Below are 22,051 nucleotides of genomic sequence, written 5' to 3'. Positions count from 1 at the left end.
AGCATGGGGACCAGCCTCAGCATACAGGATTGGGGGAGAAAGGGGGGGGTACACACGAGAGGTTTGGCCCATCTGAGCCCCTGGTCATGGGGGTTTGGGGATGCTGCACCAAGGCTCCGAATGCCCGGGGGTCTCCTGAAGCCTCAGGGGATGTGCCCCTGAGCACCGAGCTGGGTGCAAACCCGGGGGACCCCAACCTGCAGCTGCAGGGTGCAGGGACACGAACCAGCATACGGGGACGGCTCGGGGGCGGGGGGCACAGCTCACCGAAACCGTCGCAGGAGGGGTGGGGGTGGGGGGGGGATGCAAGTGGAGCCTGGCCCCCAGCCCCTCGGGCAGCCGGAGGTGCTGCCCCCCGCAGTGCATCCTGCGTTCAGGGCACCCCGGGGGGGGGGGGGGGGGGGGGGCTGCGACCTCCCCCGGCTGGAGCACAGATCTCCCCCCCCAAAAAAAGCCCCCCCCCAGCTATCCCACCCCCGCCTGCCCCAGAGCTCATGTCCCCCATGGAGGGGGGAGATGCTCTGCCGCCCCCGGGAGGAGGAAGAAGAAGAGGAGGAGGAGGAGGAAGGAAGGAGGAAGGAAGGAGGAAGGAAGGAAGGCAGCCGCGCTGGCGGCACTCACCGTGCGGGGTGGGCAGCGGCTGGACCCCCCCCCGCTGCCTACGGGCGCAGCATCTTCCCGGCCAGTCCCAGCCCGAGCCCGAGCCGGAGCCGGAGCCGGAGCCGGAGCTGGGCATGCTCGGGGCCCGCCGAGCGGCACGTGATGCCGGGCTGGCACCGAGCACCGCGGGGGGGCCGCCCCCGCCCCGCCACCCCCCGCCACCCCCCTCCCCGCGCTGTCCCCCAGCATCACCCCGGGGGGACCGCAACTCCCTCCCCCAGCATCGCTTATGGGGAGCCGCCGCCGTGCTACCCCCCCCCCCCCCACCCCCACACCCCCAGCCCCCCCTCCCGCAGCGCTGGGGAGGGGTGCTGGACCACAGTGCCCCCCTTGCATCCTGGGGGTGCATCAGTCTCCATCCCTTGGGGGTGGCAGCCGGGACTCATGTTCCCCGCCACCCCCCCCACCCCCCCCCACCCGCAGCCCAGCGTTAGGGGGACAGCCCAGGGCTCCCCCCGCATCCATCTCCCCGAGGGATGATGATCTCTCCCCTTAATTCCCAGCCAGGCCCGTGGGAGCCACTGCGGCACCCCCAGGCTCTGCACCCCAGGGCGCTGCCTGCAGGGAGAGGAGGCAGCACCCTGAGATCGGGGAGCAGAGCAGCTCAGCACCCACAGCTCGTCCTCAGGAGCACAAAAGGCCATTGCTTGGTGCCCAACATCGTGCTGAGGGCCGGTGATGGCTCAGGCAGGACCCTTCCCCAGCCCTATGCAGGCCCCCAGCCCAATGGCAGGGTGACCCCCCCAGACTGCAGAGCTGCAGCGCTGGGGAGCTGCAAACTCCAGCCCTACAGCGATGGCACCGTGCCCTGATCCATGGCACTGCCCTACTTCTGCCTGCACCCAGCCTGTGCAGCTGGAGGCTCGGAGCCCCAGGTCCCAGGGACCCTTCATCCTGGTGTGGGGACAGACGTGGTCTCTCCAGGAAGGAAAGCCCGGCGGCTGCCCTTGATCCTATAATCCCCCATTAACCACACGGCATTAGGGGCTGGGGAGGGGGCGGGGGGTGGCTTTCACTGGATGCTCTGCCTCCTGCTTCCCCCCCCCTCCTCCCTGCCTCCTTCCTCCACAGCAGCGGGTGAGATCCTCCCTTCCTGCAAGTCCACAGCAAAGACCCCCACACCCCCAAAGCCCCCCTCTCCAGGGTCACTGTCTGCAGCCATTCCTCTGCTCCACAGGCTGTGGGGACCTGCTGGGATGGCTGTACCCCCAAACTGCCCTCCTGCTGCCCAGGAGAGCCCTGAGAGCTGATAAACAGCCCACAACCAACTGGGGAGCTGCACTGATTTTGGGGGACCACCTCCCATTGCGCCCCCCCCCAAAGCCTAGTCAGGCAGCCCTAAGCACCCTGCCAGGTTGAGGGGCTGGTGGGTGCCCACCCCCTTGCCCAGGCGAGAGAGGCATCAGCCCCCACCCATGCCTCAGCCCAAAGGAGGGGGGGGGGTCTTCTGCAAGCAGGAGCGGGGTGGGAAAGGGGCCCTTTGTGGCAGCGGTTCCCTGTGGGAGCGCCCGGTAAGGGGCCAGGGATGCTGTCCTCCCGCACCTCAGGGCTGGCTCGCAGAGGGAGGGTGCCCAGCATCCTCGCACAGAGCCAGCGAGGCCCTTCCCCGCAGCCTGGCCCCGCACACGTGTGCGGCAACGTGCAGGGCACGCACCGCTGCGCCAGGCTCCGTGCCACCTTGTGGGTGCTGCTGCAAAGGCAGGAGCCAGCGCAGCCCACGGCGGCAGCCGGGAGTGGCGATGGGGGAAGTGTAGGGTGGTGGTGGGGGGGTATTTTGGGGGGGGGCGGGGGGGAAGCAGCTCCCACTCTCAGCACCCCACCTCCTGCTTCCACCCTCTCCCTGCTCAGCTGTGGCATTCCCAGCCGGCACGGTGCGCAGGGCATGGATAACACCTGGAGCACACGGTGACCATGAGGTGTGGGGAGGTGGTCCCTGCTGTGGGGAGGTGGTCCCTGCTATGGGGAGATGGTCTCTGCTGTGGGGAGATGGTCCCTCCTGTGGAGAGGTGGTCCCTGCTGTGGGGAGGTGGTCCCTGCTGTGGGGAGGTAGTCCCTGCTGTGGGGAGGTGGTCCTTGCTGTGGGGAGATGGTCCGTGCTGTGGGGAGGTAGTCCCTCCTGTGGGAAGGTAGACCCTGCTGTGGAGAGGTGGTCCCTGCTGTGGGGAGGTGGTCCCTGCTATGGGGAGGTGGTCCCTGCCGTGGGGAGGTGGTCCCTGCTGTGGGGAGATGGTCCTTGCTGTGGGGAGGTAGACCCTGCTGTGGGGAGGTGGTCCCTGCTGTGGGGAGGTAAACACTGCCGTGGGGAGGTGGTCCCTGCTGTGGGGAGGTAAACACTGCCGTGGGGAGGTAGTCCCTGCTGTGGGGAGGTGGTCCCTGCTGTGGGGAGGTAGTCTCTGCTGTGGGGAGGTGGTCCCTCCTGTGGGGAGATGGTCCCTGCTGTGGGGAGATGGTCCCTCCTGTGGGGAGATGGTCCCTCCTGTGGGGAGGTGGTCCCTGCTGTGGGGAGGTGGTCCCTGCCGTGGAGGAGCTTTGTGGACATGCTGCCAGCACGTAGCTCCAACCTGACCAGGAAGCTCACGGCCACAGCCCTTGCGTGGCGAGCCCCAGTGCGGCAACGTTGGTGGCTGCATGACTCAAGCACGGGGCTGATTCAAGGACACCTTGGCTCCTGCTCAGGCAGATTAGACCAGATAATCCCGGTGCTTTGCTCCAGCCCTCAGCCCGGTTTGGGATCTTTGCTCTCTCTCTCTCTCTCACCAGTTTAACCGCCATCCAGAGAAAACTCCCTGCGTGCCAGATAGGGACGGGCTCAAAGATCCCAACACCCTCACCCAGCAGGACCTGGAGCCCTGTGCCCCGCAGCAGCCCGCAGCTCAGTCTGTCTAGACACCAGCATCATCCCCGCCAGGGTCCCAGTTCCTGGACTGGAGGCAGGGATGGGGTGTGTGTGGGGGGAAGAGACAATGGGAAACACCCCACTGGGGTGAAGCGGGGCGATGCCTGGGGATGGATCCTCACCGAGTTACGCAGCGAGCACAGCCAGCTCTGCGCTGCGTGCCCCGGGCTGTGCATGCCCTGGGGACCCTCTGCAGCGCTGAGCTGCCTCCTACCAGGGTAAGGGCCTGGAAAAAGCCCCCACTTGGCTCCAGGGGACCTTTCCCAGAGAGATGACACAGGATAGGGGGGCTGGCTGGCTCATTCATGCTACCCCAGAGCTCTTGGAGTGTGTAGCTCCAAGCCTGGAGGTTGGTGGCCCTGCCTGTGGCAGGGGGTTGGAGCTCTGTGATCCTTGGGGTCCCTCCCAACCCAGACCAGTCTATGATTGTGTAGGAGCTCCCCATGATGGGATGGGGCATGATTTCCCGGTGCCAGCAGAACCAGGCGCAGGATTCAGGTGCAGGACAGAGCTCAGAGCTGGGCCTGATCCCTGCTAATCATGCACAGGGACTGCCACGGCCACACAGGGCCAGGGGACTCCAGCCTGGCCTTGTTATACCGTGACGAGTTTTAGCCCCTTGCCAGTTCTCTGTGCACAGGGCTTGGCTCACCACAGCATCCCAACAGCCCCTGCGACACGGCCCCGCAATGCACCTCCTTAAACCCACACACTGCCTTCTCCATCACCAGCTCTGGGCTTGTTCAGCTGCTGGGACCACATGACCAACACAACCACAACCACAACCACAACCACATCCACAGAGGCTCGGGACAAGCCACAGCAGGGCCAAGAGCACACGCTCCTGCTGTCCAAACCCCAACACGGACCCTTGGCTACATCCTCTAGTGACTGCTATGCTCCAAAGCCTCCCAAAACACATCTTTACAGCCCTGGTCCTCCACAAGGTTGGACCACAGCAGCCCACGCTGCCCCTGGAAAGATTTTGGGAGAAGCTGTCCCTGGGCAGAGACGAGTGCACCCTCTGAGCAGCAATGGCACTTGCATGGGGGAGGCAGAAACTTCTCCCCCCAGGTTACTTCTCACTTACTTGATGAAGTACAAGCTCCCATGCGGCGTGGTGTCCACCTCCCAGCCTCGGGGCAGCCCTGGAAGGAGAAGGCAGAAAGTGGTGGTGACCCTCCCTCACTCTGCACAGCCCCTGCCCTCCCCCTGTGCAGGCTGGGGGGGTTTACACTGGAGCAGGAACTTGCCCAAAGGATCTGCTGCTGGATGGCTGGCAACACTCAGCATCACCCTGGGGTCCCACTTCACCAAGGGGTGACTGCAGAGGAGACACCCCCCTCACAGGAGGTGGCACAAGGAGAGAAGAGGAGTGTGTGGGTAGGGAGCCCTGGGATGATCGTGCCACCCATGGGGTGCTGTGTCCTGCTGTGGTCAGCTCCAACTGAGGTTTGAAAGGAGCTTGGGCCCCTTCCCATCAGAGATGGGGGTTCAGACACTGCAGGGAGTCTCTCTGAGGAAGGGGACTCCTAAAAAGCTCCCCAAAACCATCTCTCCAGCTGGAAACCCCACGCCGGAGAGATGCAGCATCACCTCGCGCATCATCCAAAGTCCCCCCCCTACCCTCCCTGGCTGAGAGGCAGATCCTGCTCACTCGGCTTGTCAGGGTCTCCACTGCCTTCCTGAAGGGTTTCCCTCCCCACTCCCAGACTCCTGTCACTGTTTGGGGTGGGCAGAGACCCGGGAGCTGTCCCTTACCGGCGCAGGAGAAGTGTCCGCTCTGGATGGTGTAGCCTGTGCTTGGGTGCACCCAGCTTGTGGACTTGGTGTCATCGCTGTGGAAGACAAGGAGCAGAGCTGTCAGCACCCACAGCAGGCAGGGAGCCCTTTCCCATTGCTGGGGAAGGGTCTTTGCACCACAGGGTGACTTTTCCAAGCCAAAGAAATGGAAGGAACAGATTTTAGAAGGGAAAAAAGCCCCCAACCCATCGGGCTGGGGGAGCGGAGACCCTCCCCCAGGAGAGAGAAGTGGTGGGAAAGATGACTGTGATAGGAAAGCAGCCAGACACAGAGGCTTGAAGCAGGGGTTCCCAACCCAAACTAAGCCCCCAAGCCCCTTTGGCCCCTCCAGCCATGCACTCAGGCCCCCCCACCCCCCTGCTGAACCCCCTCACCCCCCAGCCGGCCCCGCGAGCTGCCCGGCAGCACCGTACTTGATGAAGAAGATGCGCCCGTCCCCGCAGACTCCGTAGGTCCACCTGCCCGGCAGGTCCAGCCAGTCGATGTCATCCCCCATGGGGGGCAGCGGTGGGGAGAAGAACAAAGGAGGTGGGGGTGGGGTGGGGGTGGGATGGAAGAAGAAGTTGGGGCGCAGAGCAGCCCCGCGCTGCGAGGAGGGACTGCACCTGGCTCAGGAAGTGCCAACCAACTCCCAGCCTCCCAGGGAGCAAACACTTGCTCAGCTCAGACCTTCCACCCGGACTCTGTTTGCAGCAAATAACCCGAGAGGGAGGGAAAGGAAAAAAAAATCCCAACCAAACCCATCACCTTAACCCTCTCAGAGCCGGGCTGCCACCCTGCCTGCGAGCTGAGCTGGGGTTCAGAGGGCATCCTCCCCAGCACCGTGGCACGGCTCTCTGAATGACTCTTCAGGGCCAGCCCGTCACAGCTTCCTCCGCTGCCTACTCAGTGTAATTACTGTCAATTAACTCGGGGTGAGTAATTATGGAGTTGTTACTTCCCTCTCCTGTTCATTTTAAACAATGTCAAGTTCTTCTCCCCGTCTGATCTGGCAGGCAAGCCGAGGCTGTATGTAGGGCACCCTGATGATTATCTGCGGTGCTTTTGGAGCTGCCCAATGGGTATTTTCTCTCTGCTTGTTCTTAGGTGTCAATTAAATGTCTTTTAAGGGGAAAGGTGGGGTCTGGGACGCACCCCAGGCTGGGTGGCTGTGAAGGAGGCAATTGCTCTCGTGTCTCAGCGGCGCCTTTGCAAAGCTGCTCGTGGCACGAGGAGGAAGATGCTGGTTCAGGAGAGACCTGAGAGGTGGGAAGGAATGAGACCGTCCCCAAAGCAGGGGGGAAAGGGGTTTGCCCTGCCCAGCTGAAGTGCAGTCCCCACATCAGAGGCAGTTCCCTGCCAGGGTTTGGGGAAACCAGTTCACCCAAAGCCTGGGGAAGGTTCTTCCTCATAGAGCTCTTTGAATCACTGGGTAGGAAAAACACGTCTGGTTACTCCCAGCCAGCTGGTGGGGAGAGCACACGATGGGACCCTGGGGTAGCACGGGGCGATGCCGTGGTCCTGAGCACCCATTCACCCTGGGGAAGCTCCATTCCCTCAGCTGCAAAACACGGACCAAGCTCATGTCCCACCTGTGCTGTGGATGTGGCTCAAGGTTCCACAGGGGCAAACCCACGCTCAGACCTGGGGAGCTCAGAGAGCAGCTCCCCAGGGTTACCTTGTGCACTGGTTTCCTGCAAGAGGGGAGTTGGGTTTGGGCTGAGCAGGGGTAGTGTCACCCCTGAGCCTGCCCTGGGTTACGGTCACACCTTTATCACGCTCCATCTGCAGAGTTAACTGTCAGTCACCACCACAGGAACTCCCAGGGCGTTGATACTGCGATGCACCCCGAGATTGGAGAGGTCACAGCATGAACCCAGGGAGGCTGCTCTGCTTCCCCTGCCCCTGCTCTGCCTGTGCAGGGGTGGCAGTGCTGGAGCCAAACCCCAGTGAAGGAATCCCAGGGCTTAAACCTCAGGAGCACACCAGCAGCTCAGCATCAGCTGTGGTTCATCTCAGGGCAACTCAAAACTGGATGGCTGCGGGCAAAACTGCCACATGAACCTGTTTCCATCATGGGATTTTTTGGGGGGAACCCCCCACTCCTCCCCCCCAGCCAGCTCTGGCCTGGAGATGGCTCAGGCACAGGCTGGCTCAGGGCAGAAAGAGTTTTAGAAGGTCAAACACAGCAAGGGGGCTGTTCCAAAGGTGTCCTAATGCCATTTCAGTCCTGGGGAGGCACTGTGGGGATAACCATGGTGATCCTGGGAATGGTGGGTGCTCTGGGCCACCCTGCCTCTGCAGATGGGCTTTCCTTGCTGGGAGCAGCCTCTAACCCACGTCAGGGTGTTATGCCACAGCATCCTGGGGACCTGGGGGGCTGGAAGCAGCTCCTGAGGGTCATCCAGAGATCTCTCTCTCTCGTGACCAACGCTGATGACTTCACAGAGACGGGAAATAGAAACCTTCAGAGAACCAGCCTGCTCTGCCATGCCAGGGCTGGCACCTCCTTGGGCACAGCCCTCCCTTTCCAGAGCCAAACCTTTCCCTCTACTGCTGGATTATCCACACACACCTCAAGGGGGGGTCTCCAGGAGCAGGGCTGTGCTGGGTAAGCTCATCTGATCTGAAAATATTTCCTTCCTGCTCTAGTAACCCCAGGGAGGGAGGGAGGGAGGGATGAATCTCCACTGTACATACTCTCAGGGTCCCTCTCTCCTCTCCCTGACAGTCAGATGGGATGGAGTAATCCAACACGAGCTTCAGAAAGGAGAAGGAGGTGGTGACACCCCCCCAACACTGGGTAAATAACGCCCAGATTGTTGGATGGCTTTGTAGGACCTTCAGCCAAGAATCCTGAGCAGCTCCAGGCTCTCTTCTGCCAGGTAAATAAACACATCAGCTTTTATTGCTTTCCACAAGAGACTTTTCCCCCTGTTTCTTGATACGTTAATCCCATGGAGATTCAAAGGAGAAACTCCAGCTGGGGGTGGGTGGGGGGGTTGGTTTTCATTTGGCTTAAAAACCCTTTTACAGGTTCCTTACTCACAACCACTCCAACTGGGAAGGATGGGGACAGCAAGTGAGGTTTTCTTTGCATGACCACCCCATTTCAGGGTTTCTACTGATGATCCCAGGGAAGCTCCAGCAGCATCAGGTGCTGCCACACCACTGTGCACCCTTCAGCAGGGACACAGAGGGATGGGGCAGCCACAGGTCTCCTTATGGGACCATCCCAAGAGCAGAAGCCTACGTGCAGGGAGGCCCACCATTGGGAAAGGTGTTTGCATCAGGACTGGGCACAGGGAGGAGGTGAAGAAGAAACCCCAGCAGATTTATGGGGTACAGCCAAAAAAAAACCCCAGCCCCAGCAAATCAGATGTCTTCCAGAGATGTTTGGCTGCCAGCAAACCTGGGCCACCACATCACTGTTGTGTGGAAGATGCTGGGATGGCCAGAGGGTTTCACCTGCCAATGTGCTGGGAGCAGCTCAGCATCACGGTCCCTGTGGAGCAGCCACCTCCTCCTCCTCCATCCCTGCAGTGCTGAGCCTTCACATCAAGCCACACTGGGAGCACACAGAGAACACAAGGGCTGTGCTGGGTGAGCAATGGCCTGGCACAGGCACCGCTGTGGGTAGGGAAGGGTGTCTGGCCCCGGACACCCAGCTCCCAGCCCATGGTGGGTGACCTGCCCTGCTGAGGAAGGGCTGACGAAGTTTCCCTGCCTGGAGTCGTGGTGGATCAGATGTCAGGAATGCCACAAAACGGGTGTTCCTGCTGGGAAGGGGATGGTTACTGCACCTGCCCCACATTGGCCTGTCCCGCCCAGATGCTCCCTCAGCGCAGCACCCTCAGGCCACGCTGCAGGGATGGGTAGGAGGGGACTCCACACTGGGGGACCCACGCACCCAGACGTGCCTTAGGGTGTCGGTGGCCCTGGCAGTGTGTCCAGCTGCACGTCCTGTACAGCTCTGGCACCATCTCCTGGACAAAAGCTTCCCCAGAAGGGATTCCAGGAACGCAGCTGCAGAGCGAGTCAGGCCTGACACCCCACATACCCCATCACCAGCCCGCAGCACGCCCCCCCAGAACCTCAAGCTGTTATCTCCCCCCTTCCCCTTTACACCCCCCAATATCCATCCAACTGCTCAAAGGTCCCAGCTGGGAGCCAGGCTGGGACAGGGCAGCCATGACACCCACAGTGCTTCATGCTCCAGGAGTAGGCCGGAGCTCACCGCTCCTGCTTGGCGTTCCCAGCTGGAGCCCAGAGCCCAGTAATCACCTCCAGCAAGAGGGAGTTGCTAAGCACAAAGGGCTAATTGCTTCATGCTCTTTATGTCTGGTTGTAAAGTGCCCATAATTTGATAGATAGGGCGAGGGAACGCCGTTGCCAGGAGCGCTGGTGGGTGCTGCTCAGCAGATCCTACCGGGCTGGTCCACTGGAACCCAGACACCCCACAAGCAGGTGTTTAAGAGCCTTTGATCATCCATCCAAGTAACACGTTTACAGCAGGCACAGCCACCCCGGGATCTCCAAACCCACCTACTGCTCGTTTCCATAGCTCCCAACAGCCAGCATGGGAGGAGGCACTGGAAGGCGCCAACGTAACATCCCCCAGCTCCAGAGCAGAAATCTTTTTAACCTGCTCCTGCTTCTCCTTTGCCAAAAGCCTTGCTTAACCTCAGGCCTGCCCCAAATCCTATCAGCAAGCTGAAAGAGCAGGCCTGAACCAAGCAGCAGGGTGCGTGAGGAGGGGAAGAGGTGCCAAACCCAAACGTCCCTGCTGGGTCTTTGTTTCTTCTCAGCACAAAGTCCCTGGGAGAGTCCTGGGAGTGGATCCCAACCAAAGGCTGCTCTCTGCATGCACAAGGGCTGTGCTCTGTAGCTGCTTGGTGTCTCTGATGTCTGGTGTCTCAGAGACAGGGAAGGAAGCTTGCTGGCATGTCCCACGGGGCATGGAGCTGCTGGCGCTGGGCTGGCACACCCACAGCAGGGTAGGAACAGCAGCTCCAGAGTAACATTAAACCTGCTGCTTCCACACACCTCCCTGGAGCCACTGAGCATCCAAGCCCTGTTTTCCAAGCAGGACCTTTGCTCTGCTCCATATGTATTGGTTATTCTTTGGGGCAGGGAACTTGCCCAGGGACAGGCAGCGTAGGATGGTGCCATCCAGAGCTGGCAGACCCAGGCAGTAGGACTTTAGCTGCAGCAGCTGCCTTGCAACCAGCTGCAGGGGGCTGGTGTGGACCAGGTTTGTCCCCTGAATTGGTAAAGCAGGCTGAGAAAGACTGCCTTTCCCACAGATGCTGCAGAGCTCGGAGCCCAGCCTGCCTGAGCCAGGTCTCCCAAATGGGCCTTTTCCACTGGGACCTGTAAGGACCATCAAGTCCAACTCCTGGCTCCACACAGCCCCAGCCCAGTCAGAGCATGGGGCTGGGGGCATCATTCAGATGCTTCTTGCTCTCAGCCCAGCTCGGGGCTGTGACCCCTTCCCTGGGGAGCCTGTGCCAGTGCCTGACCTCCCTCTTAGTACAGAATCTCTTCCTGACACTCAGCCTAAACCTTCCGTGGTGCATCTTCACACTGTTCCCTTGGGTTCTGTCCCTGGTCCCCAGATAGAGATCAGTGCTGCCCCTTTGCTCCCCTCAGCAGGAAGCCACAGGCTGGGGTGAGGTGTTCCCTCAGCCTCCTCTTCTCCAGGCTGAACAACCCCAGAGCCTTCAGCCTCTCCTCATGAACCTTCCCCTCCAGACCCTTCCCCATCCTTGCTGCCCTCCTCTGGACACTGTCCAATAATTTCCTGTCCCTTTTGTCCTGTGGTGCCCAAACCTGCCCCCAGGACTGGAGGTGAGGCCACCACAGAGCAGGACAATCCCCTCCCTGGACCAGCTGGCTATGCTGGATGCACCCCAGGATACAGCTGGCCCTCCTGGCTCCCTAAGCAGCAGCACACGTGGTGATCACAAGGGGAAGAACAGAGACACCAGCTCACGTGCCCAGCAAAACACCACGTCATCCTGGAAACATCCAACAGGCCAGGAAAGCCAGGGATGCCCCTGTGCTCCCACAGCACAGCAGCTACGGAGCAGCCAGTGCTTTTACTGCCACCAGCCTTACTGTGAGCACCACAGGAGGGGCAGGTGGGTGCCTGCCAATGGGTGCTCACACCTGCTACCCTCACCACTCACAGACAGCTTGTACCAGCCTCCCTTTCCCCACCACTCTGTGGCAAGAAACCCAGGGTTATAGCCGAGGTACAGCCCCTTGGGTTGAGGCTGTGTGGCTGGAAAGCAGCTGGCTGTCCCTGGAATTACACTCAGGGTGTGATTCAGAGTCACCAGTGCCTTCTCCTGCTTGCCAGCTTCAGAAGAAAGTCACTTTTGTGGGACCAGAGCAGCTCTACAGCACCGTGAACCCAGAAATGACGTGTGAGGGGACACAGTGAGCAGCGACGACAAAACTAGCAGCTGACTTACTCCCCGTGTGCTCTGCTGACAAACAAGTTCTTAAGTCCTGTGGAGAAGACACAGCTACCAGAGCAAGAACAATCCTCCCCTAACACAGATAAATTGCCAACTAAACTCTGACTGCAGACCTCGGTGCTGATGGAATAAAGAAATCCCAGCAGGATTTCTACATGCCAGATGGCATCTGGATGCGTTGCCAGGCACAGAGCAGCTTTCATTTAGCTCACTGATGATGTTTCTTTAAGCTGAAGAAAGAGAAATCACAATGTTCCTGTTTAAGGCAGATTTTAGAGCCAGAAAAACAGGTGAATACAACTTTAAACCAAAGCCCAGGGTGGTTCCCAACACCGGTGTTTAAAGCAGAGAACAAAGAGCATCGCGGGAGGCTCAGCCCCTGTTTATCCTTGTCTGGTCCAGCAGCTTTATTTATCCCCAGGATGCTCTCAGAGAAACAAACACAGCACCGGGGTGTTTTAGAGACAGGATGAAATATGGCTTGTGCTACAAGAGAGGAGCAAACAGCACACAACCCCATTCCAGCCCTGAGCTCTCAGCAGAGCTTTTATTCAAGGCAGAGGTGAGGTGAAAGCTCTCCCCTAAAAACATCCCTCTGAGTCGAAAGCTCTCCCCTAAACATCCCCCTGAGTCGAAAGCTCTCCCCTAAAAACATCCCTCTGGAAGAGATGTGACCAACCCCTGGCCCTTGACCTCATTCCAGAGATTCCTACGCCATGAGAACTACCCCTGACTTGTCATCGGAGGAAATTCATCAGCAATATCCTGACGCCCAGTCAGCCCAGTCTCATTTCCCAGTAAAAGCCTGGAAATCCCTGGAAAAGCCAATTTGTGCCCAGAAACCACTCCAGACACCTTCCCCTCTTTGAGATATGAAGCTGTCACCCTGTCTGCACCCACGGTAGTGCTTCCAGCCTCCTCTGTCCCCACCAGCTGAGGGGCACAATGTCCTGGAGAGCACCCAGAGGCACTCTGGCTTCTGGAAAACTGTGCTGGAATCAAGATATTCCCTAGTCTAAAGCCCACAGAGGGATGGATGAGCTTTACAGGACAGAAAAATCCCCCATTAAAGATACCAAGGCTGGACACCACCACACAGGGTGGGGCATTGCCACCTTCCTGTGCTCTCACGTGTTCCGAGCTCCTTCCCAAACATTTTTAGCCAAATTAATTAATAACACAGAACAAGGGAACAAACCCCCAGGTTCTGGCTCTTCTGAGCCAAGATCAGATGTTTGGCACCTTGGAGTCACTTCCACTCAACAAGGTGACACCTCAAACTTGTTTCTGTGACAAAGCCTGAAAACACCTTAAAACCCCACCCTGAAATATCTTTAAAGCACGTGGTGTTCCTACTTCACACTGTAATAACCAGCTAACAAGCTTAAAACATCAGATCTCAATAGATGGCTTCAATTAGGGCAACTAAACATTTCCACCCTGCTTACACCAAGCCAACACCTCAGTTGCAACTTGTATTTTAGCTTCAATCATCAGCAGTGCAAAGAGCTCAGGTGATCACACCTGGCTTGGAAGGCAAGGTCACAGGGGACAGCACCTGCTTCAAAATGCCCATAACCACCTCCAGAAACACCCAGGGTGATGAAGAAAAATTAATATTCTCATAAAATCAAATATACACAGAGAGAAATAGGGGTTTCATGGTTACCTGAGGCCTCCCACAAGTTCTTCCCAAGAGAAACTGAGGCAGCGTTATCTTGCAAATCTCTTTATTACAATGTACAGATTAGTTCTGAAGAGCTTTATTATGTACAGAAATAGAACTTTCCATATAAAAACCCAACAAACTCGACACAAATCAATTAAAATCTGTATAAAGCCAATGTTTGAAGGTTTTCTGACTTCCTCTAAATTATACAAAAATAAAATCTGATAATTACAGTTTTGATTTAAAGTTCACCAAGTGTTATTATTACTGTCACTTACACACAAGTCCTTTATAAGCATTTTAAGGTGTGTTGTGGGGAAAATGGTGACAACCAAAGCTTAGCTTGCTTTTGAGATCTTTGTGGTGATGAATTTAGTGTTAATTTGTAACAGCCACTTTGAAAACATGAGGTTGGAGGGGGGGGGAAAGCTTACCCAAGCAGGTATGTTTCCATGAGAATCAGCTCAGGGTGCTCGATACGCTGCAGGTTGGGAAGAAAAAAAAAACTTTCTTCAGTGTTAGAAGTGTTTTGGAAGTAATTTTTAATCTAGTTTACATCCAATTTGTCAGTTCTGTTCATTCCCAGCTGCTGCCTTTTCCATGCCTCTGCAAACAGCAGCTCAGGATTGGCAGGTGTTAATTCACAGCGCTCCAAAGCTTCTGCCAAGGACCAGGAAACCAAGAGGGTTATCCAGAGTTAACAGAAGCACCACTGAGTTCTCCAAGATCAAAGCAGCTGGGAGTGTCACAGAAAAAACAACTGGATTGTGTTTTACCAAGAGCAATGAACAGCATTTTTACTTGTCAGTCACACTTGGACCATAAATCAAGGCAATTTCTATTGGAATTCTACATTTAGCATCCTGTGTGCTTGTTGCTCCTTAGCAGAACTCCTGTTAGCAGGCAAAGGAACTCCTCAAAGAATTAGCAAGGTATTTCACAGGATTCAATGATGATTAGAAATACAATTTCACAGCAGAATTCTCCTTTGGAATAAAGGAGAATCCAGATTTTTTAATGCCACAGATATTAAAATCAACATTGCTGCATTGCTTCCATGTAGCCAGTCCATAAGGCTGCTTGTTTGGGTAGGTGACAACTCTACTGCAGTTAACCCTCTCAATTTCAGAATCAGAACACTTCTAGCAAAGGCAGTATTTCAACTCAAAGAACACACCTCATGCAATAAGAATAAACCCAAAAGCTCTGACATTTTTAAGACAGAAATGGCCAAAATGATGCCAGGGTAAAGCAGAAATTCAGTAAAGCTCTGTGAAGGCTCTTCTGTGATTTCCTTTCTAATTAAAAATTGAAGTAGTTTCTAAGCCTGAAGTGTTTAGGAAAGGGAAACCATTCTAGTCTGCTGAATAATTTATTCACACAACTTCATACAGACAGAGAACACACTCTTTGACGTTTGGTATTCATTCCATTGCATGACCTCATCATACCTGCTTGGATAACAGCCACACAAGATCCTTCAGGTCCAAACACGTATCCAAACGATGCTTTTTATTGACTTGAAACAACAATTAAACACTTTTTAAAGTTAGGAACATAAATAAGAAGTGTTTTCCTCCCACTGAGGACCTCAGTTTTCAGCCCCCCCCACAATGTGAAATGTTATTTGGGTACCAGATGAACAAAAGTGCAGGCGCAGAGAGGTATTAATACTGGCTTTTGGTAACGAACACAGCAACCTGTAGCCAAAGAGAATTCTCCTTACAAGTACCAAAACCAAACATGTTGGATACAAGGAATATGCATAATCATCCACTTCAATACACCTCCAGAAAGCAGAATCAATTACAGCAAAGTTCTTTTAAGATTTAAGTTCAGATCTAGGGCCTATTCCCCTTTGTGTGGCTACCTAAACTCAACCTACCAGCCAAAGCATTGGTACGTACTCAGAAGCTTTTAATGATTGATTGGGATGTGGCTTTTTGTTGCCCTGGGAGCAAAGAGGTTTGGTGCACAAGCAGCCAGCGCCCTTTGGAACAGTACTGAGTCATGGTATTTGTATTTAGATAAAGAGAAACCAAAGGGCTCGTAGTGCACCAGTGTTTCCCCAAATCCCCCAGTATGCCAGACTGGAATATTAAGACATCAAAGCACTACAGACACACTTCAAACACTAGATATGCAAACCTTGGACCTTAAAAGGAATAATCTGCTCCACACAGTAAAGTTAATGTTATTAGCTAACAAAAGGTGAGACTTTTATACAAATTAGAGAAGATGGAGAACCACGAGGAAGTAGCACGTACCCCTAGAATCTTTAAATCAAAACTGCAATAACTAGGTTCTGAGCCCCATAAATATATCCTTCAAAATAGGTTTTGCTTTTTCAAAGTGCAAAAATTCAACTTAATAGTCACCACTTCTCCACATACGGCAGACAAGGCATTTTTTTGGAATGGATTTAACCCAAAATCAGTCTGTTTCTCAAGTGTTAACTTAAAAAGGAATGCAATTATACCACCCTTACTCTCCATGACACTCAGAAAGGTTTGTTTGGATAGCAAAACGGGGACACACAGGTATTAGGGGGTTGGCTGAATATTGAACTGGGCAAAAGAAAAAAAAGGGGTTGAAATCTCACTTTTCTCCCCATTTCAAAATAGCACATGCAGCTGCCGCTTCTCAAAGATGCTCATGAGTGCTTAGGGTCACACAACTACCAAATCTTTTAAGGTGCTAGAAGAGATCAACCCTTTTGTAGTAGGTTTCTTGGAGTCTATCAAATACTCTTTGCCTGTGCTCTGTTGTGAAGCAGTATCCTATGGCTTCTTCTGTTTCTTGGATCCGTTTCTGGAACCTGCATCCATCTCGTGCAAGCTCTTCCCAGGGTCCTTTCCGATCCTCCTCGCTGCTTACATAATACTCAGTAACTTTTTCAAGGAAGGTTACCTGGAAAAGACAGGGCATTTAGTAAAGCATTAGCCAAATACTCATGCAAGAGGGGCTTAATAGTTATTTACACATGCTATTTGTTTTTAACAGAAGTTGTAAGTGTCTAAACCAGTGTGAAGCCTCAGATATACTCAGCGCAGAGTGTGAGCTGGTAGCATACTTCACCTCTCACCTTTAAAATCAACCAGTTGCCAGTTTCCTCCCTCCAAAAGCAGTGCTCAAACTACTGCAGTGTCTAAACTGCAGGCAAAGGGGCTTCTTCAGGCTGACAGCAGAGTGTTCCCCATGAAATAACAGCATCCCCAACATCAGTACTGAGTCACACCCTTACACACAGTTCAAGCAGGACATGCCAGAACACTCACTCAAGGCTAGAAATATGCTATCTGCCAAGATCTCCAGTTACAGAACAATGCTTCTTCCCTTTTTTATTATTGTGTCAGCTTCAGCAGCGTAAGCAATCCCCTGAGTCAGCCTGTACTTCAGCACCAGGCAGAGAAATGACACTATGCTACCCAGAAGGAAGCCACACTCATCGCTACGTGACTGGAACAAACCCTCTATTTAGAGCTGGTATCAAATTCCAGAGGGCTGAGGTTCACACAAGGAAACGAAGTAAGAAGGCAGGGCACTTCAAAATGCATCATGAAAACTTTCACTCTTCACTGTTTTTGAAACTTATAAAGCTATTTGGGGGAAAAAATATTACAGGCTGAGGATCTGAAGAGTATTTTAGACCACAGCTATATACTAAGGACTTATCAAGCAAGAGCCCAGCTATTTCAGGCTCTTATTGGATTCTGTGTGGTGTTTCATTTGGCTCTAAACCCAAGGACAAACTAACAAGCTGTCAGAATCAGCCAACACTCAGAGAAAGATTCCTGAAGCCAAGCCAAACACAGTGGTTTCAGATGACCCCACTGAACCTGGAAGGTCAGAAAAACAGAACCTGTGCTAAAAACATCACTGCTCCTTCCTTGTGTCTCCCCAACACACAGCCCTAGTTTCACACCTGACTGATGGTAACACAGTGAGTGCAGAGTGAGATTGTTTGTAGTAATAGGGTCATCCCCCAACATTCAGGAAGGGCCATCTCCCACCCTTCAGAGGTGACCTACAGGAACAGTCACCAGGCTGTGCTGAAGGCAACCTGACTGCAGTGCAGCCATCCCAACACTGCACGTGTCTGTGCACGCCATGGAAGCTCTGCTAACTCCCAAGCACAACAGAACACTCCCAGGCTTTATGCCTTTACAAACATGAACCTTGCTGCTGCTGGGTTGCTGTAGGACAGACAGGGAACAGCCTTCAGTGTAATAAAGGATTTGAAGATTTCCCAGGAACAGCTCAGGTCCCTGCTCAGCAATCTCTGCTGTTTCCCAGAGGGGGCTCATTAAGTACCTGCTTCCAAGCACACGGAGCTGTTACATCAGCTTATCCCTCTGTGAGTTCCTACCTTAGACTGATGTAAAAAGGATGTAAGTCACCCTTGGGCACAATTACCCCAATTCTGTAACCTCACACTCAATATTGCATCCAGCTCATGGTTCTTTCACCAGCAACAGATGACAGCATCAGACAGCCCAAACAACAGACTGGTAAACAAACATTACCAGTATTCAGTTTACACTCCTGAGACACCACGAGGTTTTGATGTCAGGGCAGGATGAACAGCCCTGCCTCACAGCCTTTCAGACAGATATCAGGCACAAAGGACCTCATGCAGGAACAGGTTGGAGTATTTTCTGCTTAAGCTCTGAGTTTATCCTGTGTGAGCTGTTACATGCTACTTATCCCTAGAGAAACCAGGTATGAAGCTACCTCCAAGCCAGGCTCTCAACTAAAGGGAGTAAACAAATTCCCCCCAGTTCTAAGAAATCCAGAACTTTTCTAGTGCAGGAACTTTTTACACAAGTCACACCAATCGTTGAGCTATCTGGCAAAGCTCCCACAAAAGCCACCTCATATATAAAACTTAGGAGAGGTCAAATTTATTGCTGTTTATCTGAATCCTAGTGTATTTTTTTCTTAATGCAATGAAGCTCATAAACACACCTCTGGTTTTACATCCTTTTGATCAACAACTGCTGAATTATAATCGAATGGAAATGGCAGCTGTACTATACTTTGTATTGAAACTTCAGTGGTTTAGTGTTGCAAGTGTTAACTGACACCAGGAGAGTTCTTCCTACTCCAAGACACTCAAGCAGCCTTGCCCAAAGTCCCCAAACGCTTCTGACGCTGAGTCTCGATGACATCACGTGCCCACAAAGGTCCTAAAAATACCCTTATCAACATTATTCATAACAGCAACTAGTACTTTCCAGAGGGAAAGCTTCACGTCACAGTTTCTCTGTAACCCAGTTTTCGGTCTCAACACAAACACAAACCGAAAAACTACTCCCTGAAAAGGGAAACTGAGCTTCAAGACTAGAAATTTTAAGGAATTCCCTGCCCTGTGTCACTGAGTTACAACAGCTACCCTCACGTGCAGATGATGAGGCACACTCATTTCAGCCCAATTACACCATAAGCTCAGAGGCATGACGTGCCCACTGCTCTGGCCCCAATCCTGGCACAAGTGACCTCTCACCTGCTAAGGGAACACATGGCACAATGGAGGTTTGCTCCTGGGTTAGTTTCTTTTAAGCATCCCCCCCAAAACCCAAAGCCATAAACAAAGTGTATATACCTTTTTCTGCTTGGTCCTCCTGCATTTCTCCCCAGAAAGAATGCCAGGCTGTGCAAAGTCAGTGACCCCACAGTTATGTCTGTCCAACTGCACCCGACAGACAGTTAAGTGACTACGCTCAGCTGTGACCCAAGGTGTCCTCTCAGCTCCTTTTAAGCCAGGTGTCCCTTTTTTCTCTGCTGTTTGAAAGGCTGCCGTGAAGTTTAAGGGATTATATGGATCATCTGAGGTACAGAACGAGTTCCAGAGTTTCAAGTTTTCAGCCTCATCCACACTGCTACAGTCCCACTCATCCTCCTCTTCAGAGCTAGGGTGAGGAGACGCTGAAGAATCTTCTGCCCATGAAGAATCTTCCTCCTCCTCCTCTTCCTCCTCCACATCCAACATATCCTTTCCCAGATTATTGGCAGATGTCTGAATAGAGGCTGTGAAGTTCTGAGGGTTGTATGGATCCAAACTGTAGAAGGAATTCCAGAGATGGAGTCTTTCCCCATCCTGGCTACCAGCATCGGAATCTGAAGGGACGCCTTCACTGTCAAACCCATCGTCATCATCATCATCCCAGTCTTCCTCATCACCCACACTCTCATCCTCACTGGAAGCTCCCCCTATAATATAGTCTATTAATTTATTAGTACAGGCAGGTCTGGCTGAAACCAGAAGGTTTCGCTCTATTTCCGATTTCCTGTCATCCTCTTCAGTCAGGGCTTCCCCCTCAAGCGTCCTCTTCTCAGGTGAAGCCCTTACACCCTCCGTCTCAAAGGGATCCCCCCCTCCAGGTTGTCTCGCGGTGTCGCTCAGCTCCTCGGGCTGCTCCTGCCGTCGCCCTACCTCTGCCTGACAAACGCCCTTGTGCTGATGCTGCTCTTCCTCCAGGCTGTGATAGCCGTGGTCCGGCTCTGGCACCGCCAGCCCACTGCTCGCCAAATGCCAGTGCTGGAGAAACGCCAAGTGCTTGCTGCGGAGGAACTCGGCCTCCGCCAAGGCGCTCCGGCCTCGCAAGGCTTCGGCTGGAGCTTCCACTCGCAGGGGCTGGGGCAGGTGGCTCTTGCCGGGGCAGCCCTGCTCCAGCCCCAGCACGCACAAGTCCACCCGCGGCACGGCAAAGGCCGCCAGGCTGCTGCGCACCGGCCCCGTTCCCCAGAGGCCCGGCGGAGGATCCGCGCTACCTTCTCCTCGCCCCTTCTCCTCAGGCTCCTCCGGCCGCATCTTCTCCGCGGGCAGCTCGGACAGCAGCAGCAGCGGGGAGGGCTGGGGGCCCTTGGCGGGGCAGAGGGAACTGCTCAGCGCGGGGCCGGGCAGCAGCCGCTGCAGCAAAGCGGGCAGCGGGGAGAGGAGCTGCGACATCAGCCGCAGCCAAGAGAAAGGCGGGCTCGCCTGAGGCGAGGCGCCGGCTGGGGCCGCGCTGGGCCCGGCCATTTTAGGCCAGGCGGCGGCTAAACCCAACCGGGCGCGCCCCAGGCTGGGGCCGGCTCGTTCCCGGCCGCTGGGCTCCATGAGCGGCGGCGGGCAGAGGAGACTCTTCAGCGCTCCCAGCGGGGCGGTCGGGGCTGCGGAGCGGGGCTCCGTGCGGGGATAGCGGGTCCGGGGGCTGCGGGTCGGCGGGCGCGGCAGGCGGGACGGGCGGCGGGCGGTTCTCCTCGGCTGTTCGGCTCCATCCTGCTGCGGGCTGCGGCGCAAAATGGCGGCGCGGGGGCGAGCGCTGCACCTCAACCCTCCGGCGGCCCCTCCGAAAGGGCGGGGCCGCTCCTAAGGCGCAAGCGCGCGCCCGCCCCCTTTCAATCAAGCAGCCCCGCCGGCGCTGATTGGTTGAGGGGCGGTGACGTAAGGCCCCCGCCTGCCTGGGGGTGGCCACCGGGGTTGAAGCCCCGCCCCTCCCGCTGAGCGGGGATTGCATCAGCCGCGGGGTGCGGGCGCGCAGCAGCGCCCCCTCTGGCGGCGGGGGGTGGCCCAGCCCTGTCCCCGGTACCGGGGCGGGGGGGGCGGGGGGGAGGGTTGGGGGCGGGGAGCGGCGGCCCCGTCCCCGTCCCCGTCCCCATCCCCAGCGTGGGGAGCGGCGGCCCCATCCCCGTCCCCGTCCCCAGCGTGGGGAGCGGCGGCCCCGTCGCCATCCCCATCCCCGTCCCCATTCCCGTCCCCATCCCCATCCCCATCCCCGTCCCCATTCCCATCCCCGTCCCCATTCCCGTCCCCATCCCCATCCCCGTCCCCATCCCCATCCCCGTCCCCATTCCCATCCCCGTCCCCATTCCCATCCCCGTCCCCATCCCCATTCCCATCCCCATCATTCCCGTCCCCATCCCCATCATTCCCATCCCCATCCCCATTCCCATCCCCGTCCCCATCTCCGTTCCCGTCCCCATCATTCCCATCCCCATCCCCGTTCCCGTCCCCATCCCCGTCCCCGTCCCCATTCCCATCCCCGTCCCCGTCCCCGTCCCCATCCCCGTCCCCATCCCCATCCCCACCCCCATCATTCCCATCCCCGTCCCCGTCCCCGTCCCCATCCCCATCCCCATTCCCGTCCCCATCCCCATCCCCATCCCCAGCGTGGGGAGCGGCAGCCCAGCCCTGTCCCCGGCCTCGGTGGGGGGCCAGCGAGCAGCTCACCGCTGCCCTTCACCGGCCCCTTCACGGGATCGGCTCGTCAGCCGCTGACCGCGGCACCGAGGGAACCGTGCACCGGCCTCCCGCATCCTCCGGGCAGCCGCCTGCATTCCCCCGCCGCCGTGTTACCGGGCGGGATAAGCCCCCCCTCAGCCACGCATCCCCTCTCCCCTCCCTCCCCTCTCCCCTCCCTCCTGCCCCCCGGCCCGGCCCCGCTCGGTAACGGTATTTCAAACTTTTAATATAAAGGTTCAGTCCGTTATTCTCGATCCTGAGAAACATTTCGTCCGTTTACGGAGCTCTCGCTGTAAACAAAGCGCCACAGGCACCAAGCCCGCAGCCCGGCG

General features: G+C 56.0%; 1 protein-coding gene across 1 annotated transcript; it reads right to left on the bottom strand.

Moving 5' to 3' along the window:
- Nucleotides 1-14,971: 14,971 nt before the first annotated feature.
- On the bottom strand, nt 14,972-20,691 carry PPP1R15B (protein phosphatase 1 regulatory subunit 15B). Its single transcript, XM_084275987.1, has 2 exons — nt 19,098-20,691; nt 14,972-16,402 (listed from the first exon to the last, which is right to left on the bottom strand). The coding sequence occupies exons 1-2, from the start codon at nt 20,592-20,594 to the stop codon at nt 16,190-16,192; spliced, it is 1,710 nt and encodes a 569-aa protein (XP_084132113.1). The 5' UTR covers nt 20,595-20,691; the 3' UTR covers nt 14,972-16,189.
- Nucleotides 20,692-22,051: the final 1,360 nt, after the last annotated feature.

This window comes from Gallinula chloropus (assembly GCF_964237585.1).
Source record: "Gallinula chloropus genome assembly, chromosome: 27".
Classification (NCBI taxonomy): domain Eukaryota; kingdom Metazoa; phylum Chordata; class Aves; order Gruiformes; family Rallidae; genus Gallinula; species Gallinula chloropus.
Note: the sequence above shows the minus strand (reverse complement) of the source record. Positions and strands in the feature narration are given on the sequence as shown.